Source organism: Nothobranchius furzeri, chromosome 12, assembly GCF_043380555.1.
Source record: "Nothobranchius furzeri strain GRZ-AD chromosome 12, NfurGRZ-RIMD1, whole genome shotgun sequence".
In the NCBI taxonomy this organism is placed as follows: Eukaryota; Metazoa; Chordata; class Actinopteri; order Cyprinodontiformes; family Nothobranchiidae; genus Nothobranchius; species Nothobranchius furzeri.
Genome location: NC_091752.1, coordinates 53,323,336 through 53,337,186, shown reverse-complemented (window position 1 = coordinate 53,337,186; position 13,851 = coordinate 53,323,336). Strand labels below are relative to the sequence as shown.

The window sequence follows — 13,851 nt, the reverse complement described above, 5'->3', positions numbered from 1 at the left end:
ATGGAGGGAAATGCTGTCATTTAACTGCTCGGTCAAACATGTTAGTGGGGCTGCATTAAAAACTTGAGCGGGCGCCAGCTTCTACTGTCTCCTTCCTGAGAATAGCAGGCGGCTGCCTGTTCCATTCCAGGGGCAGCCAGGCTGGCTCTGTAGCTAGGCTGTAGTCATGCTGGATCTCTGAGGGAGACCACAGAAACCCCGCAGCTCTTTTTGTTGATGCTGCTTCACATTTGAGATGCTCAACCACATTTTTCTCGAGAAGGGACCATCAACAACAACAGCCACGCGGATCTTTCACTGTGGTGGACCAACAAAGCCCAACATCCTCAGTCAGCTTACCAAGTTATGGTTTCATTACTAAGCAGGCCAGAGGGGCCTTTACCTTGGAGTAGCTCTACTGTGTTTTTCTTGTTGAAAACGGCCGGAAAAACCCTGTTAGCTTTGGGTTAGCATTTAGCTAGTGTCCCGCTCATCTCCTACCGTGGAGCAAGAGCTGATGTAAAAGGCCACTGTGCCCAGTTACAATTTCAGCGGTTTGAGGCTCTGCTTGTAATTTAACAATCCCAGTCCGTGTTATATCACCGCAGGTGATCAGCATGACTACAACGTTGCACGGGACCCAATCTGCTGTATGAGTGGGATATCCTGGTTCAAGGAGCCCTTCTTAGCTTCTTGGACTAGCCAAGTTAACTAGTAGTACTGTTCTGTGTGAGCACGAAGCATTACAGGTGATAATGCAGCTGGAATTCATAATCATATCCTTCTCAGCAGCAGCACTGCAGGTGCTCTCCATGTCCAAAATGTGCGTAAGCCAGTTCCTTTGTCAACTTAAAGTTGCACACAGTTTTCTGCTATGTTTTCTTTTAATAAATCCCAAAGTTTACGTGGAAACTTGCTTACGCAGTTTTCTCACCCCGTTTTGTGTGTAAGCAAGCTTTATAAATGAGGCCCCTGGTCACATAAAAAAAACTGTTGCAAACTAGTCAGCTGTTTGTGTTTAGTGTGATTCCAAGTCAACATTGAGTTTTTTTTACCCATGTTTGTGCCTCCAATTAGTCACCAGTTATGTGAGATTTGGGTCAGAGAGCCAAGTCAATGACAGAAAAGTTAATATTAATAAGGTTTACATGCAGAACACATTTTGTTCTAGTTCTGTCAATAATGTTTTGTTCTTTAGAGATAATTTCTGATCATTACAAGAAAACTGGACCTTTTAAAGTAGCATGCTTCAAATAGGAAAGCGGTTTTACCAGTTTGACCATACCGACACACGTTCATCCTCTGTTTAGGACTAGTGGAGCGTGTTTAGGTGTTTCCCCTCTAATCAGATTCTCTACACAGTAAAACAATTGTGTTGTCATTTAAATTGAGGACTTTAGGTTTAAATAACATGAACTACTGTAGAGGCAGAGGACTGCAGAGCAAAGATTAAAAAAAGCAAATGTTAGGTACCAAACCGCACAAAGTGATGCGTCTCGTCTCTGCCAGAGATTAGGAAAAAACATCTTCTGCACCCTTCTATTATCTTTCCATTAGCGGTCCATTTCTCATTACTACATTGATTCTCTGTGTCCTTGAGGAACAAGAGGTGTCGTTCTGTCATTAGACTTCCGAGCTAGCTCGAGGGAAAGGCCTCAGTCTGGGCCTCGGCCTCACGTTAATAGATGTTTGGCCATTTTGACTCTCTGTTGTCTCCTCTACGTGTTCAGGTTTGGATGTTAATCGTGGAATTATTTGGACACAGATCACCCAAGCAGTTTGTGCTTCTTTTTATCAGTGAGTAAAATTCTATTTCTGTTCTTTATTTTGCTGGTTGAATGGGGGGGGGGGGGGGGGGGGGGATTCTGTGCATTTACCGTAACACTGCTTTGTCTATGATGGGCTGAAATATAACGAGTCGGTGTGGCTGCTGGATAAAAACAAACTAGAGCTACATATCTGAGAAAGGATAGCGGAGGCTATCGAGCTTTGCTGTTCCACCGCGGTCAAAGGTCTGTGAGTGCGCCATTGTCGACTCGGCTCTCGACTCCGTGTCGACACAGCGGGGGACTCGCAGATCTTTGACCATGGTGGAACAGAAAAGCCCGATATCTTCAGTCAGCTTACCTTGTTAAGATTTTGTTACTAAGCAGGACGGAGGTGCATTCACTTTGGAGCTGCTCTACCGCGTTTTTCTAGCTAAAAACACCCAGAAAAACTCAGTTAGCTTCAGGTTAGCATATAGCTAATGTCCCGCTGATCTCTGACCGTGGAGCCTGAGCTGATTTAAAAGGCCACAGCGCCCGGCTACGATCGCAGCAGTTTGAGGCTCTGTTTGTAATTTAACAGTCCCGGTCAATATTCGATTTCCACAGGCGACCAGCATGGCTACAACCTCACATGGGAGCCAGTCGCCCATGCAGGTGGGCTACCCCGGAGCCCTTCTTGGGTTAACTAAGTTAGCTAGTAGCTACACTGGTTTGTTTGCTCCAACCCTGTTCCAAACGTAACAGCCCCACCCTCAGCTCAACCCATTTTCTCACTATTGGATTAACTGGGCGTGACGAGATGTGTGACACGGTCAAAATTGCTGTGATGGGAACCTCCCATTTGGAAACAAAAACGTATAATTCATGCCTGTGGAAATTAAATGTCCAGTATGTAAATGGGTTGGATGTGCATGAGACGTACAGTCTATGAATTGTGAGAATCCATCAAATGGTTCACGAGGAACATGCACACACAAGCACCAGATGTTCTTTTCAGCTGTGGCTAAGCTAAGCTAACGTTGCTTTGACTGAGCTAAGTTAGAATTACAGAGGTCAATGTGTTTTATCTTCTACAGAGATAAGCTTTTGTATTAGCGAAGCTCATTAAATGACGCGTTTGCTTTGCGTCCAAAACAGATCACTGATTAATAGCCAGCCTTTTCCTAACATTTAGCTGTACTCCTGAGCTGATTGTATTGAGATGTTTTTGTCTCTTTGTGTGTTGCTTTCCTCTCCCTGCAGATGGCAAATAGATCTATTGAGGTTGCCTCAGCAGCCTGCGATGGGATGAATTATGTAACAACCTGGCTTGGTTATGAAGGCGATGCTGCTGTCGTGACAGCTGATAGCATAACCTCTGTATTTACATAGACTGAGCCCTGTAAATCCTCACTTTGTATGCAGTGTGTGTGACCTGCTGCAGGCAACAAGATGCACTAATGTCTAATGGGCAGCCACAGCAGACAGGTTGATCCAGAGCAGGGAACGGAGAATTCCCTTTTGTTTTGCAGCATAAGAGGCTAGCAAATACATCTTGTCCTATGCATGGAGACGATGCGACTTGAAATTGAAATTTAATGTAAAAGCTGTGTGAAATGTTGCCATTTCCACATTGAAGAAGGGTTGCTACGTCATTTTGTATCCGTATTTGTCCTTTTCTGCATTGTCAGCATGATTTTTGAAAGGCCACAAAGGTAGAGCTCTGAATCACCTTTGTTTGGTGGGTCTGAGCCAGACAAAAACGTAATGAATGTTTCATTTTTCTAGCATTTTAGTGCAACCTGCATGAAAATGACCTTGTTAGCTAGTTTTTCCCATTGGTCAATAACACAACCAGTCATTTTAATGTGTTTTTAGTTAACCCCACTCCTGATTATATGTTTGCCAAAAATCTAAATTCTACAATGTGATCCAATCGCCCCAAATCTCTCTTTCCCTTCTTCTGTCTGCCTCCTTCCTTCAGTGTCTCGCCCACCACCTGATTTGCACTTCAGAGGGGGAAAAGCTAAGCATCTGCCTGTTACGAGGAGCCGAGGGCGCTCTGTAGAGCTGTGTTAAGTAATAACAAGCAGTGACGTCAAAGGTTTTCCATCTGAGCTAGAAAAAAATGGGGGGGGGGGGGGGGCATGGAAGTGGTTCAGTGTGAGAGAAATCTCATGTTTGTGCTTCTGCTGCTAAGGAACATCGTTGCTATAAAATCATTCAAGACAATCATAAACTTTATAACAGATTTTTTCTTCTGTCTCTTCTGAACAGGAATCAGAACCAAAGCAAAAGATGATTATCATGCTATTGTGGAACGTTGTTCTGCAAGAGGACAGAATCTGTTCACATGATGTCAGGATGGGATCACATTTTGTGTATTACAGTGATATAGGTCCTGCACCAAATGTCACTTATGCAACTTTAATTTTAAGGTGACCTCCATTTAAATGAAAACTGAGTTATCTTGCAATCTTAAACGTTTGTTTCTGTTCCCAGCAAAAACCCGGTGGGTCCCTGTTACACAAATAAAGCCCTAACCTTGTGCTGTATTCTTACAAAATAAGCAGCAATCGTTGGTGATGTGAACTCAAGATCACAAACGGTGATGGTGAACGGTTAGATATTTGGTCTCTAGATTCTGTCATAAGCAGAAGTGTTAGGTGACTGGGAGTGGTGGATACTTAAGTCTCTAATGATTAGCAGATTAGACCCTAAAGCAGACTTAACACACCACCTTAGGACTACTGACCTTACTGTTTGTTGCCATAGCAAACACAGATGTGTGTATGAGCTTAGAGAAATAGCTTAAAAAGCATATAATAGGTGACTGACAATGCTAATGTGTTATAGATTATGAATGTGACTATAAGCAGTGGTGTCAGCTCCTCAGCTGACGTGTTTCCTCTGGGTTTGGTCCTGAGAGCAATTTCCAACAAGCACTTGACTGCTTGGCAAGTTTAAATGCTTCAAGGACGTCTAAAACCAACTTGTTTCCACTCCACTTAAAGTTTTTGTGTAAACAAAAATAAGACTAGGAACACATTCGTTTCAGAGACAACAAACCTATCACAATTAGACTTCCTGTTTTAAGTCTCCATGTCTGTGCTGTTCTAGCAGCCTACTGTCCCTTTAAATAAATTGTCAATCTGTGTAATTTTACGTTTGGTGCTGAAGTGACCGGCTCTATTCAGCGCGCGCCTTCTTATCATAAACCTATTTGTGTTTGAGCTCCCCTTTAAATTGGGCAACAGGGTGCGTTGAGCCGAGCAGTGACGTGGGCAGCCTACATCAGCACCTTGGATACGGCAACGCCATTCACCGTGGGGCTCCTGCTGCGGTCTCCACCAATCAGCGCCTGTGTTTTCTAGCTAGCGCCCAGCACCGCCCACGCTGCTGTATCGTTCCGCTGTAGGGAATCTCCTCTCAGGCAACGCACGTAAGCTCCATTAAATGTCCCGCAGTTTCCCCAGGCACAATGCAGCTCGAGTTTCGTCATAGAAATGAGGTGAAAAATCGCCTTGAAATAGCATTTTTAAATGATTCGGTGAGTGACATAAAACGTACAGAAATTACAAAGAATGGGGAGCTGTCTTCCTGCGATTAGACGGCGTTTATCACAATATCTCCTGAAGCTATTCCCACGACCCCACACACCTTTTTAACACAATGTAAGTCGTTTCTGCCTTCTCATCAATTACTTTTGCTTTTCGCTGTCAGCACCAGACCTAGGTTATCTCTGACGCAAACCCTCAGCACAGGCGTTTCTCCTGTTTCTCAGAATCATGTCTATGATTGACAGCAGGAATTAGCCAATGAGCGCACGACTCTGGCAAAAGCTGGCGTATAGCCAGCCAATAGGATTGTTTTGACCTCTGAAACCGGATCACAGCCTGCCTCGTGCCAATGGCGGAGGGAAGCTATAAATACAAGGAACAGCCGAGCAGAAGGGGACGAAGTTGCGAAACTCCCGAGTAGGAGGGAGCTACTCTGCAAGCCTGCTGAGCGAGGAAGAAACAAAACGCTGAAATAAACTTATAAATAATAATAAAAAAACCGAAACTGAAGCAAATCTTCAACGCCAATCCTCCAAAATCTACATGTACTGGAATACTTTTTTGTAACGTTGCTACTATTTTCTCTGTGAAGAAAGTATTTTTACTTTTTTTCTATTTGCACTAATTAACGGTACTTCATAACTACTGAGAATTTTTATTTTTTCAAAAACAAGTAAGTACTACTCGCTGTTTTTACGATTTCGGTGTCTTGTGTGTTTGCGTGTTCGTTTTTCTACTCTTTAAGCTAAATTTGCAACGTGTGTCGAAGAAGTCAGGGATGGGTGAATGTAGATAAATGTCGAGATTATTTCGTTTTCCGGAAATTAAATAACAAAAGAATAGTTCTATGCGTTTGTTGAGATGACTGCACTTTATCGCAGCTGAAAATGTCCACCCCAGTTAGAACAGGCTGTTATTTTTGTGGTTTTTGCACAAATTTTACGATTAAAGACACGATCTGACCCAAGATGAGCTGTCTCGGTTCAACAAAAGGAGACGTAAGATATTTTCAGGTGGATTTTCACACGTTCTTTCAAATTAGGGGATTATTTTAGCACTCCCCGTTTTACAAAATCATCTAAATTGGGGTTTGATATGCAAATAATGTCATTTTTCTGATTTAAAATGGCAAAACTTGCATATAGAAAGAGCTTTAAGGCGTATTTCGACATTATCAGTGTGTAATCGCTAACCCTGAGAGACTAATCGCTGCTTTACGCCTAGAAAACAACCCCGTGACTGGGTTGTTACGCTTTGAGGTCCACCCCCTGATCATTTCCTCATCAACTAACCCACAACTTGGAGTTATTGACAAGGCCGTGTTAGGGCTGCTGGTAATTAAAGGCAGTAACCCTGCAGTACTTTTCCTCTCTCCTGCCTTATGGAGGCAGCCTAATGGCCTATTATGTAAGAGGATTCCCAGTTCTGGTGTGGGTTAATGTGTGATCAACAACAACAAAGCACCGGGATGACATTATTCACTCAGGATTAGCTGCATTTTCTACTTGACAGACCAGATTCTTCTTGTTTTCACCTGCTGCAAACATGCATCCTTTTAAGATGTTATTTGACTTACAGTGTCCTCTTTGTCTGATGATCTTTGCAGGAAAAAAGTGTATGTCACACCCTGTGGAAGGACGCCACTTTTACAAAACCAGCACTTTTTGATTTCACCCCGAGTCCCTGCTGCTTTCGACGCCCTGTCTGTGTTGCCAAACACGGATCAACAAAGCAGACCCAGTGGACGCGTTCAAGGTCACACACAGCTAATCTCCACGCACCTGGATCACTTCAGCAGTTCGCTATGCAGCTTGAAATCCAAGTAGCTCTCAACTTCATCATCTCGTACCTGTACAACAAACTGCCGAGGCGGCGGGTGAACATTTTCGGCGAGGAGCTGGAGCGGCAGCTGAAGCAGAAATATGAAGGACACTGGTACCCGGACAAGCCATACAAGGGCTCAGGATTCAGATGCATCCACGTGGGGGAGAAGGTGGACCCTGTAGTGGAGAAAGCAGCCAAAGAGAGTGGGCTGGAAATTGAAGACGTTCGCAATAACCTGCCCCAGGACCTCAGCGTGTGGATTGACCCATACGAAGTGTCCTACCAGATTGGCGAGAAGGGGCCGGTCAAAGTGTTGTTCGTCGACGACAGCAGCGAAAGTGGAGCTGCTAACGTAGGGCTGGATTTGGACAAAGAGATCAAGAACAGCTTCAATCCTGATGCGCAGGTCTTCATGCCCATCAGCGAGCCTGTGAACGGCGTGTCTCCGGGTTCCAGCTCTCCGTCTCCCCCTTTTGGCCACTCTGCGGCGGTCAGCCCCACCTTCATGCCCCGCTCCACTCAGCCTTTAACCTTTACTACCGCCACCTTCGCAGCCACCAAGTTCGGCTCCACTAAGATGAAGAGCAGTGGACGCAGCAGCAGCAGCAACAACAACAACAACGGCGGCAGCAGCGCTGGGAACAAAGTGGCGCGTAGCTCTCCCACCAACCTGGGCCTGAGTGTGAACAGTCTTCTCAAGCAGAAAGCCATCTCCACCTCCATGCACTCGCTGTACGGACTGGGGCTCGGAGTGCAGCCGCCGCCGCAGCACCAGAAACCCTCAGCCCTGTCCCCCAACGCCAAGGAGTTCGTGTTCCCCAGCCTGCAGGGCCAAGGCAGCCAGAGTGCTCTGTTTCCTGGGGACAGCCCACTCAGCCTCGCCTCACTGCAGTACAGCAATGCCTTTGATGTGTTTGCGGCCTACGGTGGCCTTAACGACAAGTCCCTCATGGATGGCTTGAATTTCAGCTTAAGCAACATGCAGTATTCTAACCAGCAATTCCAGCCAGTTATGGCCAACTAGTACACGTACAAGGTACTACTTAAGCTACTACTTCATACAGAAACGACCAGACGTAAAGTGATGGTGGAAACAAATGCACATTTTCAAAAACAACAAAAAAAAAGTGTAAACATAAACAGAATGTCAAAGATAAAAGGAAAACAGTGACTTGTAACCTGTAAGATCCCCGTTTCAAGTCTAAGAGCACGAGCCCGAGGGTGAAATATGACGCCCCCTTGAGTTAAACTTGTTTCTTCTGCTGTTTTTTTATTATTTTATTTTCATATTTTTTTCTTAAATATCGAAGCTTGTAGTACAACTTGTCCAAGCTTGGTTACCTAAACTTCAAAATTCATTATTTGTTTTGACAACCAAGCACAAAATATTTTTTTTACGCAACTGTTTTAAGATACAAAAAAATGGTAAAAAAAAATAAAAAAATAAACACCACCGCAAGTCATGGCCTCTTTCAGTATTTAAATATAACTGGACATTGCCAGTTTTTCAAGAAATTGGCTTGAATAAGTGGAATTTCCTGGTCTTTTTCTAATTGTATAATTTAATTTAGTACAGAGTTTGTAAAATATCAGAGTATCTATTGTTTCTACTACATGGTATTGCATTTATATCTTTTTACTACTCCAGTGATCTGTGATGGCTGCAGCGACTTTGTTTTCTTTTTTTATTAAAATTATAAAATGAATCCATCTTTAAGAAGAATACATCAACTATCCTAAAGATTGTGTACAGAATATTCCGTAGTGGTGGGATTTAAGAATATTTGCTTCTTTTTTTTTGAGAAAAATAAAAATGAGTTGTATTTTCTGTTAAGAGTTGAAAGATTTTTGCTATAATATGGACAAAAATGTAATCGTATATTAATTTTGTACCTACATTGTGCAATACTTGATAAAACAAACGGTATAACAAAGTATTCGGAGTCAGTGTCTTACATGTTAAGAGGGACTGATTAGTTTATTAAGTTTGTATTAAAAACGCTTGAAAATAATCACCTTTGGTCACTTTGTTGTGTTTTGGGAGGTTTGCTAAACACGCTGAGGCAAAACTTCGTTTTTTTTTTTACTTTTAAATCAGGTTTTTCCTGACTCATCACCAGTTTTTCAGGAACAAATCAGCTCTCTGCAACAATTCACCCCCTGGTCTGAGTGTCAACACACACCCGGTTAGTGGGATTGTGACCAGTTTAGCCTGAAATCCTCCTGAACTCAAAGGATAATCGCAGCCAGCGGTCGTTTTTAGATGTTTCTGGGAAAAATAAAAACAGATGCAATCCTATATTTACTAACTGCAAAACATTTCATCATGCTAAAGATAATTATCTGTTCACTCAGCTCTTAGGAAGGTTCTGGAAGCTAGCATGAGACTACAAAGTTGCTTATTAGCTAATGATTAAATCTACGTTCAGAGTAGTTGAGTTACGTCCCACCCAGCGTCCCCGGCCGTGTGGCCTGCAAATGGATAACTTGAGGGATCTGATTTATGTGGTTGAAAATGATCTGGATCTGTGCCATCGAGGACAGATTTCAGAGTTAAAGCTTGATTTAAATAAAACCCAGATAGATGTAAAAACATGCAGAAGCTTCATCATTTAAGGCTTGGACAGAATAGGAGTTGTTCATGGTAGTTGGCGTGCAACTTAAATTGAAAGGAAAATCACACTTGATGCTAAATAAAAGATGAAAAGCAGCTTTAGGGCATGGTGATGTCGGGTTATGGGCTGTTTGTGCTGCAGTGGTTGTCTGAAATCACCCTGACCCTGCTGGCACTTCCAGAGTCCCTGTGGAGCTGTCCCATCATCACTCGTCCGTCCGTCTCTGTGTCCTCTGATACACTCCGGGCCTGATAGGGCTGTGTAAAGTTCAGCCTGTGTGTGCGTTTATCTGGAGCTGCTGATACAGCCTCTGGTGGGAGTGTGTTTGTTTATCTTGGTCTGCAGTGCTGTGTTTGTGTGCACGTACGGCTGTCTGAGTGAAAGTCTGCAGGACAAATGAATAAAGTAAAAATAGCTGAACTGGTGGGTAAATCACATGTTGCACACTTAATTGGTGAACCGAATGTTTTTATTTCTAATTCTTCTGTTGCCTCGTTGCTGCAACACAAGGCTGGGACGTTCAGCCGGGGTAACTGGAGCAGAGTGGAGTCACACACATCAGCTCTGCTGTTAAGCTACACACGGCGGCAGCTAACACGACACATCTGAGCTTAGACCTCTGAGCTGGGGTGAAAGAGACTAAAATCTAGATTATGGAAGAAAAAAGTCCTCAGAAATATGTTTGTGTGCTATATTTAAGGAAAAATGAGTGATTGTTACGTTATATTGGAGAGCATGCATGGTGGTGAAATTGGCAGCACTTTTGGCATGCAGATAGAAGGTTGCAGGCCTGAATCCCGGTTGCAGCATTTCTGTGTGGAGTTAGCTTGCTAGCTTCCTCTTACAGAACAAAAACATGTCTATCTTTATGTGTCTTATCTGATGGACTGATGACATGTCCAGGGTGTCCCCTGCCTCCCTCCTGATGGCTGGTGCTTTAAGCCCCGGCCACACTCGGCCATCCTATGGTAAATGGCCTGTATTTGATATAGCGCCTTCTAGAGTCCTGGAACCCCCCAAGGCGCTTCACAACACAATCAGTCATTCACATTCACACACTGGTGGGGATGAGCTATGATGTAGCCACAGCTGCCCTGGGGCGCACTGACAGAGGCGAGGCTGCAGAGCACTGGCACCACCGGTCTCTCCGACCACCAGCAGCAGGCAACGTGTCTTGCCCGAGGACACAACCACAGTGACAGACTGAGCGGGGCTCGAACCTGCAACCTTCCGATTACACTTAACTCCTGTGCCACTGTTGCCCACTGTCCTAGACAGATGTCTCATCGTGAACAGAGTCATGACTAAAAGCACGGTTTGGAAGTCTGCGGTCGTTCTGTAGTCGGACCAATGAGAGCTTACTGAGTACGCTCACAACCAAATTCAGTGTCACAAAACCTTTGACTTCAGTCTGCAACCAATCAATGAAAATACACCCAGGGAGTGACGAAAACAACTAGGGTGTTTCTGAATCTCAAGGCGCCTGGCCTTGCAAGGCGATGTGTTGCGAGGCGAGGTGCCTTGCTTATGAGGACACTGTCCTTCCTTGGTCAAAGAAAACGGTTAAATGGAACAGACTTGCATCACGTGACTGCAGCTTCCACGGTGGTCACGTAACGTGGCGTGACACAGGAGATAATGTTATATTTTATACATATTAGTTTCAATATAAAACTATAACAAGACTTTTGCCTTTTAAATTGTGTGTATTTTCATTAAGTTAAAAATATAAGTTTCTACCCGCTAGCCACGAAAACTGCAACTACTAAGCAAATAACCAACCATAGAAAACTTCTTTGGATCTAAAAAAAAAAGACATTTTACATTAGTTGACTTATAAAATTGAAAATTGTTCTTGAAGTAGCTGCTGGCTTCTGATCCGCCGTCTTTTTGAAAATACAATGGTGTTGTTGTCGTCGTCATCCTCCGCTTATCTGGGTCGCGGGGGCAGCATCCCAACTAGGGAGCTCCAGACTGTCCTCTCCCCAGCCACCTCCACTAGTTTCTCCGGCAGGACCCCAAGGCGTTCCCGGACCAGACTGGAGATGTAACCTCTCCAACGTGTCCTGGGTCGACCCGGAGGCCCCCTGCCAGCAGGACATGCCCGAAAAACCTCCCCAGGGAGGCGTCCAGGAGGCATCCTGACCAGACGCCCAAACCACCTCAACTGACTCCTTTCGATCCGGAGGAGCAGCGGTTCTACTCCGAGTCCCTCCCGAATGTCCGAGCTCCTCAACCTATCTCTAAGGCTGAGCCCGGCCACCCTACCGAGGAAACTCATTTCGGCCGCTTGTATTTGTGATCTCATTCTTTCGGTCATTACCCAAAGCTCATGACCATGGGTGAGGATTGGGTCGTAGATTGACTGGTAAATCGAGAGACAGGCTTTCTGGCTCAGCTCCCTCTTCACCACGACAGATCGGCTCAGCGTCCGCATCACTGCAGACGCCGATCCAATCCGCCTGTCGATCTCCCGATCCCTCCTACCCTCACTCGTGAACAAGACCCCGAGATACTTAAACTCCTCCACTTGAGGTAGGACCTCTCTCCCGACCCGGAGTTGGCAAGCCACCCTTTACCGGTTGAGAACCATGGTCTCAGATTTTGAGGGGCTGATCCTCATCCCAGCTGCTTCACACTCATCCGCGAACCTACCCAGCAAGAGCTGAAGGTCAGAGCTGGATGAAGCTAGGAGGCCCACATCATCTGCAAAAAGCAGAGACGAGATTCTCCTGCCACCAAACTCGACACACTCCACACCACGGCTGCGCCTAGAAATTCTGTCCATAAAGGTTATGAACAGAACTGGTGACAAAGGGCAGCCCTGGCGGAGTCCAACCCTCACCGGGAACAGGTCCGACTTACTACTGGCTATGTGGACCAAACTCACGCTCCTCTGGTAAAGAGACTGAATGACTCTTAACAAAAGGCCACCCACCCCATACTCCTGGAGTGTCCCCCAAAGGGTGCCCCTGGCAACACGGTCATAAGCCTTCTCAAAATCCACAAAACACGTGTGGATTGGTTGGGCAAACTCCCATGCCCCCTCTATCACCCTTGCAAGGGTATAGAGCTGGTCCACAGTTCCACGGCCAGGACGAAAACCACATTGCTCCTCCTCAATCTGAGATTTAACTATCAATCTGACCCTCCTCTCTAGTATCTTGGAGTAGACCTTTTCAGGGAGGCTGAGGAGTGTGATCCCCCTATAGTTCAAACACAACCTTCGGTCACCCTTCTTAAAGATGGGGACCACCACCCCGGTCTGCCACTCCACAGGAACTGCCCCCAATGACCACGCAGTGTTGCAGAGACGTGTAAACCACGACAGCCCTACCACATCCATAGCCTTGAGATACCCAGGATGAATCCCATCCACCCCCGGGGCTCTGCCGCTGTGTAGTTGTTTGACTACCTCAGCAACTTCTGCCCCAGAGATTGGACAGTCCATCCCCAGGTCTCCCGGCTCTGGCTCCTCCTCGGAATGCACATAGGTGGGATTGAGGAGCTCCTCAAAGTATTCCTTCCACCGCCCGACTATAACCCCAGTTGACATCAGCAGCTCCCCATCCCCACTGTAAACAGTGTGAGTGAGTTGCTGCCTCCCTCTCCTGAGGCGCCGGACAGTTTGCCAGAACCTCTTTGGAGCCGATCGGTAGTCTTTCTCCATGGCCTCACCAAACTCCTCCCATGCCCAAGATTTTGCCTCGGCAACTGCCACTGCTGCACTCCGCTTGGCTGTCCGGTACCCTTCTGCTGCCTCCGGAGACCCACAGACCAGCCACGCCCTGTAGGCCTCCTTCTTCAGCCTGACGGCTCCCCGAACCTCTGGTGTCCACCAGCGGGTATGGGGGTTGCCACCACGACTGGCACCGGCCACCTTGCGACCACAGCTGGCAACAGCCGCCTCAACAATTGCAGAGTGGAACAAGGCCCACTCGGAGTCAGTGTCCCCCACTGCTCCCGGGATGCGGTCAAGCTCTGCCAGAGATAAGGGTTGAAGACCGTCTTGACAGGTTCTTCTGCCAAGCGCTCCCAGCAGACCCTCACTATGTGTTTGGGTCTGCCAGGTCTACGCGGCATCTTCCCCTGCCATCTGATCCAACTCACCACCAGGTGGTGATC

General features: G+C 45.9%; 1 protein-coding gene across 1 annotated transcript; it reads left to right on the top strand.

Annotated features, from left to right (window-relative positions):
* Nucleotides 1–5,729: 5,729 nt before the first annotated feature.
* LOC107376620 (protein Tob1) lies at nt 5,730–9,048 on the top strand. Its single transcript, XM_015945815.3, has 2 exons — nt 5,730–5,960; nt 6,894–9,048. The coding sequence occupies exon 2, from the start codon at nt 7,092–7,094 to the stop codon at nt 8,133–8,135; it is 1,044 nt and encodes a 347-aa protein (XP_015801301.1). The 5' UTR covers nt 5,730–5,960; nt 6,894–7,091; the 3' UTR covers nt 8,136–9,048.
* Nucleotides 9,049–13,851: the final 4,803 nt, after the last annotated feature.

Bases quoted from the DNA above. Each gene is read 5' to 3' on its own strand.
- LOC107376620 (XM_015945815.3), top strand. From the start codon at position 7,092: ATGCAGCTTGAAATCCAAGTAGCTCTCAACTTCATCATCTCGTACCTG.